Source organism: Cervus elaphus, chromosome 5 (genome assembly GCF_910594005.1).
Source record: "Cervus elaphus chromosome 5, mCerEla1.1, whole genome shotgun sequence".
Taxonomy (NCBI): Eukaryota; Metazoa; Chordata; class Mammalia; order Artiodactyla; family Cervidae; genus Cervus; species Cervus elaphus.
This window is the reverse complement of record NC_057819.1, coordinates 100,047,852-100,063,297: the sequence shown is the minus strand read 5'-3', so window position 1 is coordinate 100,063,297 and position 15,446 is coordinate 100,047,852. Positions and strand designations below refer to the sequence as shown.

Here is a 15,446-nt window from a genome sequence, read left to right as displayed (position 1 = left end):
CCGCGCCTGCCTCTTGTTGTTGCTGCTCCTCCTCCTTGCGAATAGATTCATCCAGCATCTTCATGATATTAGCCAGCCCATCAGGTAGGATCTTGAATTCAGCTGGCTCCTCAAACTGGTCCTCCAGAGGGGTAGGGGGGAAATCAAAAAGTCGAGGGCCTCGGGCAGGCAGCTCCCCCACCCTGGGCGGCACAGGCTGGGGGGTTTTATTCAGAGGGCCTGGGGATGGCCCCGGCCCCACCTCGGGGGTCTTTGGGAAGGAGACCCTGGGCCGAGGGCTCTCCGGGCGCCTGAAGCTTCCTGAGGTATTTTGGTGGCAAGAGGAGGGAGGGGCTGAAGGCAGGGCAAGAGTCATGGGTGCAAGGGGTGGGTCCTGGGGGCTCAGTGTGGGGCTGGGGGGTCGGGGAAGGGGGTCCATACTTCTGGCCAGATAAGGAGGTGGGGGGAAGGACACAGGCCCAGTAGGGCTGCTGCTGTGGCTGCCATTGTTGCTGCTGCTGCTGCTGGTGGTTGGGGGAGTGGGAGGGGTGTGCGAATCCTGAGTGCCCACAGAAAAGCGGGGGGCCGGAGGCCCCAAGAAGCCCTCGCGGTGGGGAAGTGGGGGAGGGGGAGGGCGGGGGCGTCCCTCAGCCCCGAAGAAGAGCTCCTCTAAGATCTCTCCATCTTCACGAGCTGCCCGGCAGGCTGGGCCCTTCAGCCAGGCAGGGGGTGGTGGGGGGCGTAAGAGGCGGGGACAAGAGGGTGGAGGAGGCGAGGCGGGGCCGGGTGGCAGGGACAGGTGGGGAGTGGCAGCAGGAGCCGCCAGGAAGGGTTTCCGACTACTGTGTGCCGAGGGCCCCAGGCGGCCTTGGTGAGAGGAGACCTCCAGCGCGGGCGTTTGGTAATGGTCAGCGCCGGTCTGCAAGAGGAGCAGGGTCGAGGTCAGAGGGCTGCTCCAGGCACAACACCCCACCCCCCGCCACCTGTGGCTGTCACTCACAATGCCTGGGCTCGGCTCCACACCACGGGGACCAGTGTTGTTGCTGCTGCTGCTGCTGCTGCTGGTGGTGCCGGGGAGGCCGGGGGGCCGGGAAGGGGCGTAAGGCACGCAGGCGGTGGTTGCTGCTGGTGAAACGCTGGAGTCCATCCGCGACCTCTGAACTCTGCTCTCTCTAAGGTCACTTCCGGGGAGACGGGTGGCAGGCGGGCAGCCATGGCTCTCTGCTCCTGGGGGGCGGGGGCCTGGGCCTGGGGGAGCAGCCGGGACCAGCCGGTGGCCAGGGGGGTGAGCAGGATAAGCTGGAGCCGGGTATGGATATGGGTGAGGCAGCGAGTGCCGCTGCTCCTGTCAGTGAGAAATGAGAATACCGCATGAGAAGTGGAGAACACGGGGACCAACCTGTAGCTGAGAGGCAAGCGGCCACAGAGGGGAGCTCACCTGGCGCTCTGGGGGTGCTAAACCCTTGCGCTCGGGGCCCCAGGCATCTCCATGAAGGGTACTCCACAGCCCTGGCTTGGTCAGCTGAAATGGAGGGCTGGTAGCTAGGCCAGGCAGAGGTGGGGGAGGGGGAGGGGGTGGTGGTGGTGGTGGTGGTGGTGGTGGCAACGGTGGTGGAGGCAGCGGCAGCCCTGGGGGAAGGCCCGTCTGGAAGAAAAGAGAATGTGAGAGTCCCACTCCTCACCCCAGCCCTGCCCGCTCACTGCTGACCACCCAGGTGCCAGCATACCTGCTCAGAGCTGCAGCCTCTCCTGCGCTTGCCGCCAGGGCTGAGCCCCTCCTCCCCCGAGGGGCCTGAGAGTGCTGCGGGAGGCACAGGCTGCACCACTGGGGGTTCAGCAGCTCGTTTCACTGGGGGACCCCCCCGCTTGGCCCCGTAGTTCCGTTTGTGCTAAGGACAAAAAGGAGAGAGAGAATGGCGCAGGCGCAGACCAGGACGGCCCTCGTCCCTAGCACACCCAGCCCCAGCCTCACCTCAAGGTGCAGCAAGTTCCACACTTGCTCCAATGGGGGCAGGACCTTGGGTCGGTGCTGGCAGGACCCAGCGTGAAAGTTCCAGAGCTGGGCCTGAGAAGGTGGGGGGAGAGTGCAGAGGACAGGGCAGAAGCAGATGTAAAATGAGGGCCCTGAGTCAGAACTCACGACCCGAGCTCCCTGTGTCCCGCCTCATCCCACCTGCTGGAGTCGGCCGACCCGGGGGCCCAGCTCAGCCAAGCTTCCTCCGTATCGAAGGGCGCTGTGGTAGCAGCGGACGGCCTCCTCACTGTCATGCTCGGACTCGTAGAGCTGCCCCAGCTGCTCCCACAGCCCTGGCTGGGCTGGCTCCCGGAGCAGCGCCTGCACACAACCGTGCAGGGACTCCAGCTTCCCATGGAGGGGTCTTGGGGTGGGTGTCCTACAGAGCAGAAGGGGAGGGGAGGTGGTGAGGCTTGAGGAACAAGGCCCAGCCTTACCTCCCACCCCCAGCACCTTTCAAACCTCACTCACCCTGGAGCATAATACGGTTTGTTCGGGTGCCCAGAGCTACTGCCGTGTGAAGGGGGTAGGGGAGCAGACAGTGGAGGCTGCCCGAGGCTGGCAGAGCACCTGGAGAGAGAAGGGCTCTGTTAATCTACAGCAAGGTGGAACAATCCTGTCTCTCTCTACCGAGGAAAGAGGAAAACTGTGAGGGAAAAAAGAGAAAGCAGCTGAGGGCTACACTGAGGTCCACCAGACGGACAGCAGAAAAGAGGGATGGCACCAGATGGATGACAGAGGCTGAGGAGCAGAGATGGGAAAAGAAAAGGAGTGCCTGGAGGCAGAGACTAAACAAGTTCTCACCTGCCTCCAGGCAGCCATGCGCTCCGAGGAGGGGGATGGGGGGGGCAGGAGCTCCAGGCCCCAGCACAGCTCAAGCCCCCAAGGGCAAAGGCTTCCCGTGCAGCGCGGGCCCCTGGAGGGTCCACTGCCCGATGCATCCAGCCTAAATCAAGGAGAAGAGATGATGATCCTACGGGGGACAAAGACTGAGTTGTCAGGGTACACACAGCCGAGCTGGGCCCAGTCTTCCCTTACCAGGTCAGCAGTGGCCCCAGGAGCCCTGGAGATAGGGCACGGCCCCCTGCCCCAGCTCCCTGGGGCGATGGTCCCGCTCCAGCCGCTCTGACAGGAGTGCCCACTGCTCCCAGAGAGTCGCCCAGGGCTTTTCACAGCCAATTCTACGGAGAGGAGAGGAAAAGGAGTGAGGTGAGCTGGCCAGCACACAGTCGGGGCCGCCGGCTGTGGCCCTTATAGGTCTCTGATCTCCGCAGAGATGACTATCCCCGAGGAGCGGTCCACCTGGCCTATGGAACCCTCAGAGGCCCAGAAGAGTGGAGCACGCGGGAGGGCAAGCCGGGATGAAGGGGTGGCTGCGCAGCCAGGTTTCCAGGCGGGAGCCCCGGGGGCCGAGCTGCAGCGCGGCGGCCGCTTACCCGGCCTCCGTGGGAGCGTCCTCTCCCGGCGTCGGCGAGCTCCGGAGACCTGACCAATCACAGGATTTTCTCTCTCCCCAGAAAGCCAATCATCACCCGTGTCTCCGCCTCAGTAACAGCCTGGCTGGGACCAATAGGAGCAAGGTTAGCCCGGCCGCTGCCGGGGGAGGAGGGGCGGCGGAGCCGGTCAGACGGGCTCTGCCCGGGGTGACCCCGACGTGACCCCGCGGCTCCCACCTAGGGTCTCCATCTCCAAGCTGACACTCAACCGGGCAAGGCAAGCGGAGCCTGTGACCCACGCGGGTGAAGGCGGCGGGTCGCACACTCGGGCCACCCTGGAGCATGGAGCTACCCGCAAGTCCCACGCGCCCACAGAGCCGCCGGTAGTCCGAGCTGGACCGCCCGAAACGCCCCCTGCCCTGCCGCCCGAGACGAAAAGCTGGCACACGGATGCACAAGGCCGACATAGGCGTCACTCCCCCTCCTCACTTCATCTCGCCCAGCCTCTGACCTCCCCACCCTCTAGGAACTGCTTAGGGCTGGCGACTCAGGGCAACTTCTATGGCACACAAACCCGCCCGCGCCGCGATCTGCGCGCTCCACCCCCCACCCTTGACCCCCATCCCAAAACATGGTCAAGTCCCCAGCTTCATACCCAGTTCCTCCAGCTCCACTTCCCCCGGCTCTGTAGGTCTTCAATACCAACCGACCCCCAAAACCAAAACCCCCCTCTAATCCCCCAACTTCTGAGAAGTCGCGCACTGCGGTCCCGAGTGGCCCCTCTCGCGTGGCTCCCGTATCCTCTATGCCCTTACCCGCCAGGGCCACGCGGTTCCCCACGGCCCACGTGGCCCCCGCCCCCCAAGGGAGGGGGGATTTCGGGGGTTGCCCGTGACGTGGCTACTTGCGCAGCGGAAGCGGCGTGTGTAAGAGTACGGGGGGGGGGGGTGTCCTTCGGGAGGGAGGAGGGCGGGGCCCGCCAGGCGGTGACATCACCCTTGTCCCACTCTCACCGCCCACTCCCTTAAAGAACCCAGAACCCGTTTCACTTCCTCCTTCACCCCGCCCCCCAACCCTTTCCCGTCGGTGCGGGCTAGACCCACGAAGGGAGCAGTGCTCCCATTCCTGGGCACCTTCCCTTTAGCCCCAGTTCTTCCTTCTCGCCTCTCCGAGCCCAGGATCACAGTCCCCTCGCCGCCTCCTCGCCTACCCGGCGTCCCGGCAGGTAGGAAGCCGGCTCCGCTCCAGGATCGGTCCATTGAGAGTCTAGAGTACAAAGAGCTGCGAGAGGCGAGTGTAGAGTACAAAGCGGCGGGGGCGGGGCCAGCGCTCCAGCTGGAGCTAGCGCCGGGCAGGAAGCCGGGGGAGAACGCGCGACTAGGGGCTGGGGGCGGCTGGAAAGTTCGCCTTCGCCGAGAGAAGTCTGCCCTGTGGGGAAATTTCCACCCAGCCCACAAGGGCAGGCAGGTTTCTGGTGAAAACAGTCCACCCTCCGCAGGGCAAGGTCATCTATTTGCACGCAAGCGCTTGGACCCCACAGGTCCCCGGCGAGCCCTGGCAGGCGCTGGGGCTCTGCGGACCCTTTCCGCGATTCACGCGGAGTTTCGGTCAGAACTCTCTCCTCACCAAACAGCCTGTATGTCAGTTACCAAGCCCCGGATCAAATACAGCGCTTAACTGCGGTCAAGCATAGCCCTGGCCAGTTGCCCTGACCCAAGTCCTCGGACTCATGGACTAGACAAGGGAAAACGGGGAACCGAGGGTCCGGACCTCAGAGGAACAGACCCCCGACTGGGAAGTGGTGCCGAGGGCGCTGCCAGTTACCAGGAAATGCAACTTCCCCTTCTGCGATGATGACACTTCCCCTCTACCACTTCCCCTTTCCCACGGGGAACTGACTCAGCTTTCCCTAAAACAGCCAGTCCCGTCCTCCAGCTCCTTTCCACCTCTGTCCACAAACCCCTACGCCGGTATTCGGAATACAGCAGCCCTCTCTCGAGAACAAAAACTTCCTGTACACTAAACACTCACTCACTCTCGCCGACCACCTCGGGTCCTTGTCCCCACCCGGGACCCAGGCTCCTGACTTCCCACCCGCCTCCTGTACAAAGCCCTCCCTCGCGGTCTGATTCAGGCTTGGTGTGGGGGAGCGTGAGTCACCCAGAAAACCTTCCCCTTATTCCCACTGACTCAGCCCCCGCCTCCCTGAACACACACAGACACACACACACAGTCAGAGGCAGACACAACTCAGCCCACACACCGCTCCCCACCGGTCCCGCGGAATTTCCCCTCTCGTCTTCCCCCACGACGGCCCCTCCCCGCGCCGGGCAGCCCCGACGCCGCGCTCACACCTGTTCCCCAGCGGCCGGCAGCCGGCCCGCGGTCCACTCTCACCTCCACTCTCGCTTTGGGGCAGGAATAGCCCGCCCCGACTCCCGCTGTCCGTACTAACCCAGGGGACGGGACAATCACTAGCAGGCACAGACACCCACAGGCTCTTCAAACACAGATGAGAGGCAGACGCACGCGGCCAAAGCCAGGCTGGGAAGACGGTACACTTCTGGGCAGGCATTCCAGCCTCTCCCGTCGGACCCACAGTCCTGGGAGTCAGACGCTCCGAAAGGGTTAACTCTTCTCCTGCCGAGGCCACGCCCTCTCCATCCGGGCACTCCCGGCTAAGCCCAGCTCCGCCCCCTCCATCCGGGCTCTGGACTCGGGGACTTTAACCGGCCCCCCTCCCCCTAGAGCCCCGAGAGAGACCCACTCTATCAATCACACCCACTTAACTCTCTGGGCGCGAGGCTGGAGGAGCCGCACACCGCTCCAGCCGTGCGGGATGAGGGGCCAGACGTGAGCACGCAGATTCACGTGCCGGCCAAAGACAAGACCCCGCAGATAGGGTATTACCGAGCAGGCCGTCAGCAGGCACGCGGCACGCGCGAGGAGGTGGAGCCGGCCCGGGAACCCTGCCGCGTTCCGCTCGCTGTCAGGCCCCGTTCTGCCTGGCGGCAGCGAGGGGTTACAGCTCGCTTCTTACCTGGGGGAGGGGGAGGCGAGGGGAGGGCCGCCGGCTGGGGCTCCGCTGTGACTCAGCCACCCCGGGCAGGCCGCCCGCTCGGGATTCCCTTCCCCAGCCTTCCCCCGCTGCTGGCCCCTCCCCGCCCCTCACCGAGAAGTGACAGTGCCGGCCCCGGCCCGCTGTGTGTCACTGCGAGCCTTGTGTCTGCCTCTGACTGGACCGCTGTGTTCACCAGTCTGTCTGACAAGGTCGGCAGTGTGTGGGCCCCGGTGTCTGTCTTCGTGCGCACCTGCATATCTGCTCATCTTGTCTCCTTCAGTCCTTGTCTGACGCGTTCCTGTCATTACGCCTGTCTACACGGTCTGTGTGTCTGCCTGGCTCCTGTCTCGGTCTTTTGTCTGGGACTGCCTCTGCATCACTTGCGTGATCACGTGTGTCTCTCTGCACATGCCCTTCTGTGTTTGCCTTCATGTTCCTGAACAGAGTCAGGGAGACACTGGAGCAGGCTGACCCTGCTGACTCCTCGCCCCACTCCCCCGCATCGTGATGTCTTGCTGGATCAGTGAGCCTTCTGTTTTGAGTCAAGTATTTAGAGGTTTGCCTGCCTTCATTTGTGGAGCTTCCTAGGTGGCTCAGTGGTAAAGAATCCGCCCGCCAGTGCAGGAGATGTGGGTTTGATCCCTGGGTGGGGAAGATCCCTTGGAGGATGGCAACCCACTCCGTAGGCTACAGTCCATGGGGTTGCAAAGAGTCAGACACGACTGCGGGCACAGGCACTGCCCTCATTTAAGTTACGTCCTATTCTTCAACAACCTATTCTTCAACAACCGTGCTTATCCTCCCAGCTCCTTGTGGCTCCCATTGTGATGGTTAATTGCTAGCATTTAGTGAATACTTAGTACACACCAGATACAGTGTTAAGCACTTTATAGACATTTTTAAAAACTCCTCTCTAGAACCTCATGTCGTACTACCCCATTTTACAGATGAGGAAACAGGCTCATCGAGGTTATATAACTTGGTCAAGTCCTTGAGTAAGAGCTAGGCTTCTTTCCAGAGCCACTTTCTTACCACTATTCTATAATGCCCTGTACTATTCCCTGTTGGTTTTATCCTCACAGGACGTTTCCAGGGTCAGCCTGTCCCTCAGCTTTCCCCAGTGTTACCATCCCAAATGTCTCATGTCCTCTAGAGAAGATGTAGGTAGGAGGCTGTGCAGCATTTCTCAGAAGCCGTCAGTTTCTTGGCCATGAAGCTCACTCAGTTAACCCATTCAACGCAATTCCTCTGAGGCACCCCAATGTGCCAACCATCTTGCCAAACAATGAGAGATACACAGAAGGAAACTCTCAAGTCCCACTCAAAACAGTATTACTGAGTAGTGGAGATGAACAACACGCACTTAAGAGAACTGAAGTCTCGAGCTCAGGTATAATTTCTTCTGTAGAGTGGGGGAGGGGGCAGAGCAGGGCCTTAGGCAGAGAACTGGCAGGAGGAGACAGGTAAGCAGAAGAGGCAGGTTTTCGTGACAATGGCCTCCAGTATCTAATTCAGTTTCCAATCACCCTCCAGAAGCCAAGCTGTTCAACAACTCTTACCGGGGCAAAGCCCTTCTCATTCCAAAGAGAAGAAGAAAAAAAATCCCTCTAGCTATCTTATCTCTACTTTCTGGCTTGCAAACCCTAGATTAATTCAATAAGTAACCGAGTTGAGGCACTTGGGGAGGGGGTAGATTTTTTGGTGGTAGTTAAGAGGCTGGTGAAGTACAGGGATGAACCATTCACAGGCAACAGAGGGGAGCACCATAAATGAGGAAGACTGAACCACTCAATCACCACATGGTGGGGGGATGCTCAGAGTTGGACTGGACCATTCTGAGGAGTGGGCATGATCTAGATCATACCAATCTTTCTTGCATGGGGTGCAGAGTTGGGACTGTTGAGGGGAGGTACTGCATTGCTCAGGGCAGGACTTACCAGGTGGAGTTTGGTGTGCCCTGTCTCATTGGAACCAGTGTCCCAGCAGTAGGGTGCAGCAGACCACAGTGGGTGAGGTGGGTGGTACTACGGGGCTGGCATGGTGCCTGGGGGAACCTAAAAGAAAAAAGTCAGTTAGAGGTGGGACCTCCCAGGATGGAGAATTTTCCTGTGCCCCCTATCCCCTTATTGAGGAGAAACCTGGCTCTGGTGGTCAGATGGGATGAGAGAATCGAATCTGTTTCCATGGCAACCAGAAAAAGCCAATCCAAGAGCCTTCCCCTTTAGGAAACAGCCTGGACCAGGGAGTGAAGGCACATGCTACAGCACCGGTGTTAAGTTCACAGTGGACACCCAGCCCATGATCCCTCTTCTGAGTGGACCTTCCTACTGAGAGTTCCTGGCCCCAAAGTAGTCCCAACCACCTCGGACATCTCACCCAAGTCAGCTTCAGCCCTGGCCTCAGGCTTGCAGAAACTCTTCCTTCAGTGCTGCCTCCTCCCTAACCTTATCAAGACACCAGTCAACCCCACCCTCTGGACTCTGCCCCCTTGCCTTCCCCCAGGCAGGTGCAGGCAGGTCGTGGTGAGCAGTACAGGTGGCCAGACTAGATGAACGGGCCCAGCAGGGAGAAGCCTTCCTCCTCAAGGACTGTGACTCCAGGCCTGGGTCTGGAAGTGGCCTCTGCTGCAAGCCTCCCTTCCATCCACCCATCAAGACCATATCCTGTTTCCCCATCACCTCCTTCCTCTCTGTGGCCCAAGAAGGCGATAGGGGCCCACTCCCTCCCCTCCTAACTCTCAGATACAAGAAGGTAGGTGTCTAGGTCCAGGGCCAAGAATCAGGTATCCATCCAGGGGTCACACCTGTCTGCCCTCACCTCAAACTCACTCCTCAGGGACCTGTTTTCTGCCCTCTTAGCCACAGTTCTCTGCCCTTAAGGACCCAGACACTTGGGCTCAGCATTTAGCCTCTCCACTCTCTGGCTTTCCAGCCCCCATTCTTCCCCCTGCCCCAGAGACTCAGGCCACCAGCCCCCAGCCCCCAGCCTCCATGATGCAATGTGCTGCAAGCTGCTTCAGCTGCTGATGACACTGCCCCCAGGGAGGTGCTATTTCTGACCCATGCAAGGCCCCTCACCTGGCCAGGGTAGTGGTCAGCTGCAGGCTAGGGAGGCCAGGCAGGCAAGGTCCTTCTGCTGGGGAAGGGAGCTTGAGGCTGGAACCCTCCAGGACAAGGACTCTCAGAATGTGAGACCAGAGAGTAAGTGTGTGTATTTATGTGTGTGCAGTCTGTAGCATTTGTATATATGGTTATGTTGGGGGAGAAGGGAATGCTGGGGAGAGTCCAGCCTAGAAAATGGGGAGTGGCAGGGCTTAGGACAGACCAAGAGGAGAAATGAGGGGCATCCAAGGGGGTCAGCAGGGTGTGTATGGGGTGTCTTGGACACCAGAGTGGGGGAAGGGCCAACAGCCATTTAAAGGGCCAGCCCCAGAGCTTTAATCCCTCACCAGTCCTGGCCCCAAGCCGGAGGCTGTAATTCATCTGTCCAACAGCTGGGGTGGGTGTGTGTGTGATGGGGGGGGGGGGGCGGGGGCATGGGGACGGGAAGGGGGAGCTGGGGGAGGGGCTGGGGCTTTCTTGTGCACAGAGCCAAACAACAAAAGGGGGAGCTGAAGGGCCAGCTCCAGTGTGCCCGGCCGGCTGCTCACCTGCAGACCTGCCAGTGGCCCCCACCTGGTGGCTGACGGACTCGGTAGTTTAGACTCCAGGATTCTGGCCAAGGAGTCCCTGAGCCCAAAGGTGGGGCCCTGGAGAAGGCCCAGGCTGAGTGCCCTCCAGGCAAGCTGTCACCCTCCGTGCAGGTCCCAGCCGAAGCACTGTCCCAGACCTGGCAGGCCCTGAGACAGATTCCGCCTCAAATGCCCTGCTCGCCAGCCAAGCCTCCCCAGACAAGGCCTGCCGGCTCCCTCTCCAGCTGGCCAAGGGTGGCAGCGGCCACACCAAGGCTGTCCCTTTAAATCATTACCACCCCTGATTGTGTGGACGAACAGAGGGCCCTGCCCCCCAGGCAGGCGGCTGGCCACCTCCCCCCTACAAGTCCCCAGAAATGTGAGGGCCATTTAAAGGGACAACAGACAGGCAGCCGGTCTCTAACCGCCCCCGCCCCCACCCCAACACAGTCACAGCCCCTTTCGCCCGCAGACATACAGCCCCTTGCCCCTCCAGAGGGCCCCCCAAATTCCGGTTCTCTCCCCACCCCCTAGAGACTGCTAGAAGGAGAAAGGGGGCCAGAGTTGGGGGGCGGGGAACTAGGGGAGCGAGAAAAGGACAGGGACTCCCTCCTTCCTCAGAGCCCCAGGGGATAGATAGGTCGGAAGGAAAGCAAAGCCTAGAGAAGCGGCCAGACAGAGCCCCGAAAGGTGCCGCGGGCAGACCTGGGGTGCACAAGCTGTCGGCCAAGGGGAAGGGAGTCAGGCTGCACGAGACAGCGGCGCGGCCAGTGGGCGACTACCCCAGGTGGGGAGATGGAACACCGAGGGCCACGGGGAAAGAGGCAAGCCCGGGGGAAACGGGGAGACGGAACCGGGGAAAGGGGTCACAGGGAGGGTGTGGAGGAAAACCCGAGGGGAGGGCGAGCCAGGCCGGGGTTACCTGCTGGGTGTCTGTCCCCCGGCGGTGCCCCCGGAGTCCGGGTAGGGAGGGGGGGAGCAGCAGGGGGGGGAGTGGGGGCTGGGGGGGCGGGGGAGACGGTCCCTCCTCTGCCTCCTGGGCCTGCCCCGGCGCTTGCAGCCTCGGCCTCCCTCCCTCCTCCTCCCCGTCCCTGAGTCCCGGAGTCAAACAAAGAACTGTAGCAGGCTCTCCCCAACCCCCTCCCTCCTCCTCCTCCTCCTCCTCCTCCTCCACCTCCTCCTCCCCTCCCTCCCTCCCCACCAGCATGCTCCCTCCTCCTCCCTTCCGGTCTCTTCCTTTAACTACTCGCCCCCCCAGCCCCCTGCACTAGTCTCTCTGCCCACCCACCCGAACCTTTTACACACCCCTCAGCCAGCCCTGTCCCCGCAAAGGAAACTGTAGAGTCAGTCCCTTGGCAAAATTGAAAGGCTCCAGAGAACATGGGAGGGGACTGGGGTCTTGCTCAAAAATCAAGAACCACAATACAATTATTTTATTTTCACAGCCAGAGGAATAGTCTTAGCTGTCTCTTCTCCAAGAAGGGGGGAAAAAAATAATCCCAAAGAAAGCAATACAAATCTGAGGAAAGCCCTCATCAAATAAAGTGCACAATGCAGGGGAAGCTAATCCCCAGCCCCCTTCCCCCCCACCGACCACATTAGCACACACTCTCCACTCCTCCCTGACCCACTCCTAAGGTCTTGGCCAGTTTGAAGCAGGCCTACCAACCAGAATAATAAAAATAACTGACAGCATTTAAAAATAATAAGCATTTCATGACAAGCATTCAGTGTTCATTCTGTGCCAGGCACTGTGCTAAGTGCTTTGCATAAATTATCTCATTTTTTTCCCTATCAACTGCCTAGAAGGTAAGTATTGATATTTAAATTTTCCAGACTAAGAACAGGAGGCTCAGAGAGGTTGTGACCTTTCCAAGTTCCTGTAGCCACTAAGTGGCAGAGCTGAGAATGGAATCCAGGTCTGATCTGACAACCCAAGCCCTAAAGGTACATGAAAAGAGAAACCAATTTTTTTCCAATACCATAAGCAACCCCAGGACTTAACTCAATAGAGAAGGGCCGCCGTAGCTATCAATTGAGTCCCCTTCCTTCAAGAGAGAGATCCACACACCTACACAGAATAAAGACCCTGACTTTTCAGTCTCATATAGTTTCTTGACCCGTCTCCTCAATGGTGGGGGTGGGGTGCCACTGATTAAGGTCAGGGTTGAGCTGGCGTCCAGATGTATACCACACAGCTCTTCTCCAGGGGACTGGCAACCACTCCCACTTCAACTCAATACAGGGGTAGGGACCATGAGCCTCTTGGCAATGCAGCAGGTGGGAAAGGAAAAAGACTGCTGGGAGGCTCTTTCCAGGGGGTACAGGGGGCTTGGAGAGAAAGCTCTTCTGTGCCAATCTAGGGAAAAGTAAGCCAAGGTTCGCTTAGCCCAGCAAACGGGCAAAGTCCACCACACCACACCCGTGCCCCTCCCCCTCAAAAACTCCAGGCCAGGGTTTCCCACCTGCAGGACGCTAAGGCCAAGGGAAGGGAGGAGGGAGAAAGATGGCACGGGGCTGCAGCTGGACTCGGGGCGGAGGTTGTGGTGGGGGGAGGGGGCTGGAATGGAAAGGGGTGGAGGCCTCATCGCCTGGCAACTATCCCAGGGCACGTGCACGGGTGACATCATCCCAGGCCACCTTTAACACAGACCTTTGACCCCGAGGGGCGGAGAGGAGCCGCGGGCTAAGCTTCCTGGGAAATAGCCTCAGGAATTCTGGGAACCCAAAAAGGAGAGGAAGGAAGGAACCCAGGCGTCCCGCCCTTATCTTTTGCCCCCTACGCGGCTCCAATCCCAGGGACTTGGGCCTCTCGGCTCCTCCTCTCCGCCTCCAGCCCTGACCTCCCAACCCACATTTCTGACGGAGTCCCGACACGCCTCTGAGATACTGTGCCTTCTCTCTCCTAGGCGAGATCTCGCGTGGGGGGCGGGAAGTGGGGGGCGGGGGCATCAGGTCCCGCGGGGCTCCGTCTCCCATCAGCGGGATCCCCTGTGCCCAGCCGGCCGCCAGCCGGAATCTGTCTGGGTCCCAACTCCCCTGCCCCTCCCCGCGCTGTTCCAGGGCGGAGTCTATGGAGTTGAAATCAGGACACGGCGAGAGGGAGAGTTATATAACTGGGAGAAGCCGAGAAGGACGAGTGAGGACCGGGAGAGACAGCCCGAAAGGAGCCGAGGGAGGTGCAAAGAGCACCGGGGCGAGTGGGGAAGAAACGTTAGGGATGGGAAAGATTTCGGTGCACATCAAAGGGGAGGAATTCACGCGAAGACGGGTTGTGATGGTCCGGGAAGAGTCACCTGGGACGTCCGGGGCTTCCCCGCAGTGCCCTTCCCTGCTGCCAACAGCAGCCGGGCCCGAGCGCGTGAAGCCTCGGGAAGGGGAGCTGATACTCGTTCGGTTCCTCTTGGGGAGGCAACTTTAGCCAGAGCCCGGGACGGCAGCGGCGGAGCATCTGGGGCCGGAAACCACAGCTCCGCCCAGCCCACCTGGGAGAGTGGGGCGCCAGCTGGGGTGGGGAACAGGTAGCTGGCTCCTCCCACGCCAGGCTGGGCATTAACTGCTTGAGACCCCTAGGAAGAAGGCTAGCGGACCCAGACGTCTGGGTCCCCAGAGGCTGAGAAGCGCAGCCCGGTACTCGTTTGCTAACCGAGTCTCTAGAAAGGAGAAAGGGGGGCGCGCGGCGAGTCGCCGCGCAAGCGCAGGGTGGGGTACTCGGGCGCGTGCGGCGGAGGGAGGGGGGTGGGCGCGAGCGTGTGGGAGTGCACGTGCGGGTCCCGGGCAGCTCCCCGCTCCCCGCCTCCACCCCTCACCTCCCCTCTCCCTCTTCCTTTCGCTCTTCGATGCCTCCTCCACATTGGCTGCCAAGGCCCTGATGTCAGGGGCAGCCGCTGGAGCGGATTGGGCGGACGCGCGAGTTCGGGAATCCGGCCCCTGAGTCTAGCTCTCCAGTTACTCTGGCAACAGGGCAAGCAACCCCCAAGAGGGAAGGGGAGCGGCGCTCATCGCCGCTCCTGGGTCCCGCCTCCCTCCGGACTCACGCCGAGTCCGTTTCTGTGGCAGCGCAGCTCGCGGCTCCCCGGCTTCCTTCTAGGGCTCTCTGTCTCGAGAACCTGGCGACCTGCCCTCGACCTTCGTTCGCCGCGGTCTCCCAGCCCCCCACCCTGCCAACTCCCATCCTAAGTCAGCCACAAGCCGCAGCCGACAGGAAGCGAATTTCCGTTGCTTAGTAACCTGCCCGCGTGCCCCCTCCCCACTATTTACCCCAGATCGGGGAGGCGGAGACTGAGCCCCGAGCCCCTCTCCCGCCCCTGCCCTTCGCCCTCCCGCCCACAGTTTCCTGTGAGGGGGCCGAGATGACAGGAAGTCAAACAGGCACCTCAGCCCACCTTTCCCTCTGGCCCGGGCAGGGGGCTTCGGCTGTTTTCAAGGCCACATCCCCCACCCCAGAACTCTGAGTCGCGCTGTGCGCGTCTCGCTCTCGCCATCTCGCGGCTACGTAGCGAAGGTTCAGTGGAGAAGGACCCGACCTGGGTGAGAGCTCGGAACGGGTGGTGGCAGAGCGGGGGTAGGACCGGGGATGGGGAGACTAGCGCGGTGAGGCCGAGTGCAGCGGGGTGAGGTGCCACGGAAGGGATGGGGCGAAGGCTACCGCTGGGAGGCCGTCGGGGATGCAGGTGTGAGAGTCACAGCTGAGGCTACACACCTCATCCGTGGGAAGAACCAAAGGGAGGCTTAACGCGGCCCCGGGACCTGAGACACATCCCTTTCTGACCACACCCGCCCTCAAGAGTCCAACTGCAAACCCTGACCTTTAGTCCTGCCCTTCAAAGAGGGACCACAACGCCGCGCCCCCGCCCTAGTGTCGGGAAGGGGAATCCCAGCCCAAGAGGGACAGGGAGTCCTTTCAGGCCCCCCTCAACATCCGGAACCCAAGACATCTGCCGCCCAGTTCTTCGCTCACGCCGCCCTACCCTTTTCTAGAGGATCCAGACGTCCTGCACCCAGTCATCTTCCCAGGACCTCTCCAGAGACCCGAACGTCCATCCTCATCTCTACCCCTCCTGCGCCTCAGGCGTCCCGCCCCCCCTGCGCCGAGACGGTTTCCCTCTTTCCAGACGCCCTCGCGGCTCCCCGTTACCTGGCTCTGGGGTGTCCCAGGTGTTCAGGTTCCCCAAGGTCGCCCAGGGGGTCGAGCGGCCCCCCCTTCTCCCAGGCCGGGGCTGGGGGGGCCGCTCCGCCCCGTGGCGCAGTTGGATTTTCCAACACAAACACCGCCCCCCCACCCCC

The 15,446-nt window shown here is 61.3% G+C and overlaps 1 protein-coding gene across 1 annotated transcript in view; it reads right to left on the bottom strand.

Annotated features, from left to right (window-relative positions):
• KDM6B (lysine demethylase 6B) overlaps window positions 1-15,446 on the bottom strand; it is a 21,785-nt gene extending 6,339 nt beyond the window's left edge. The window contains 12 exon segments of the mRNA XM_043903744.1: window positions 2-898; window positions 980-1,324; window positions 1,418-1,624; window positions 1,707-1,868; window positions 1,952-2,044; window positions 2,153-2,372; window positions 2,465-2,563; window positions 2,798-2,939; window positions 3,032-3,174; window positions 3,430-3,553; window positions 8,428-8,544; window positions 15,298-15,446. Coding sequence (XP_043759679.1) covers window positions 2-898; window positions 980-1,324; window positions 1,418-1,624; window positions 1,707-1,868; window positions 1,952-2,044; window positions 2,153-2,372; window positions 2,465-2,563; window positions 2,798-2,934 — 2,160 coding nt within the window. The 5' untranslated portion in view covers window positions 2,935-2,939; window positions 3,032-3,174; window positions 3,430-3,553; window positions 8,428-8,544; window positions 15,298-15,446.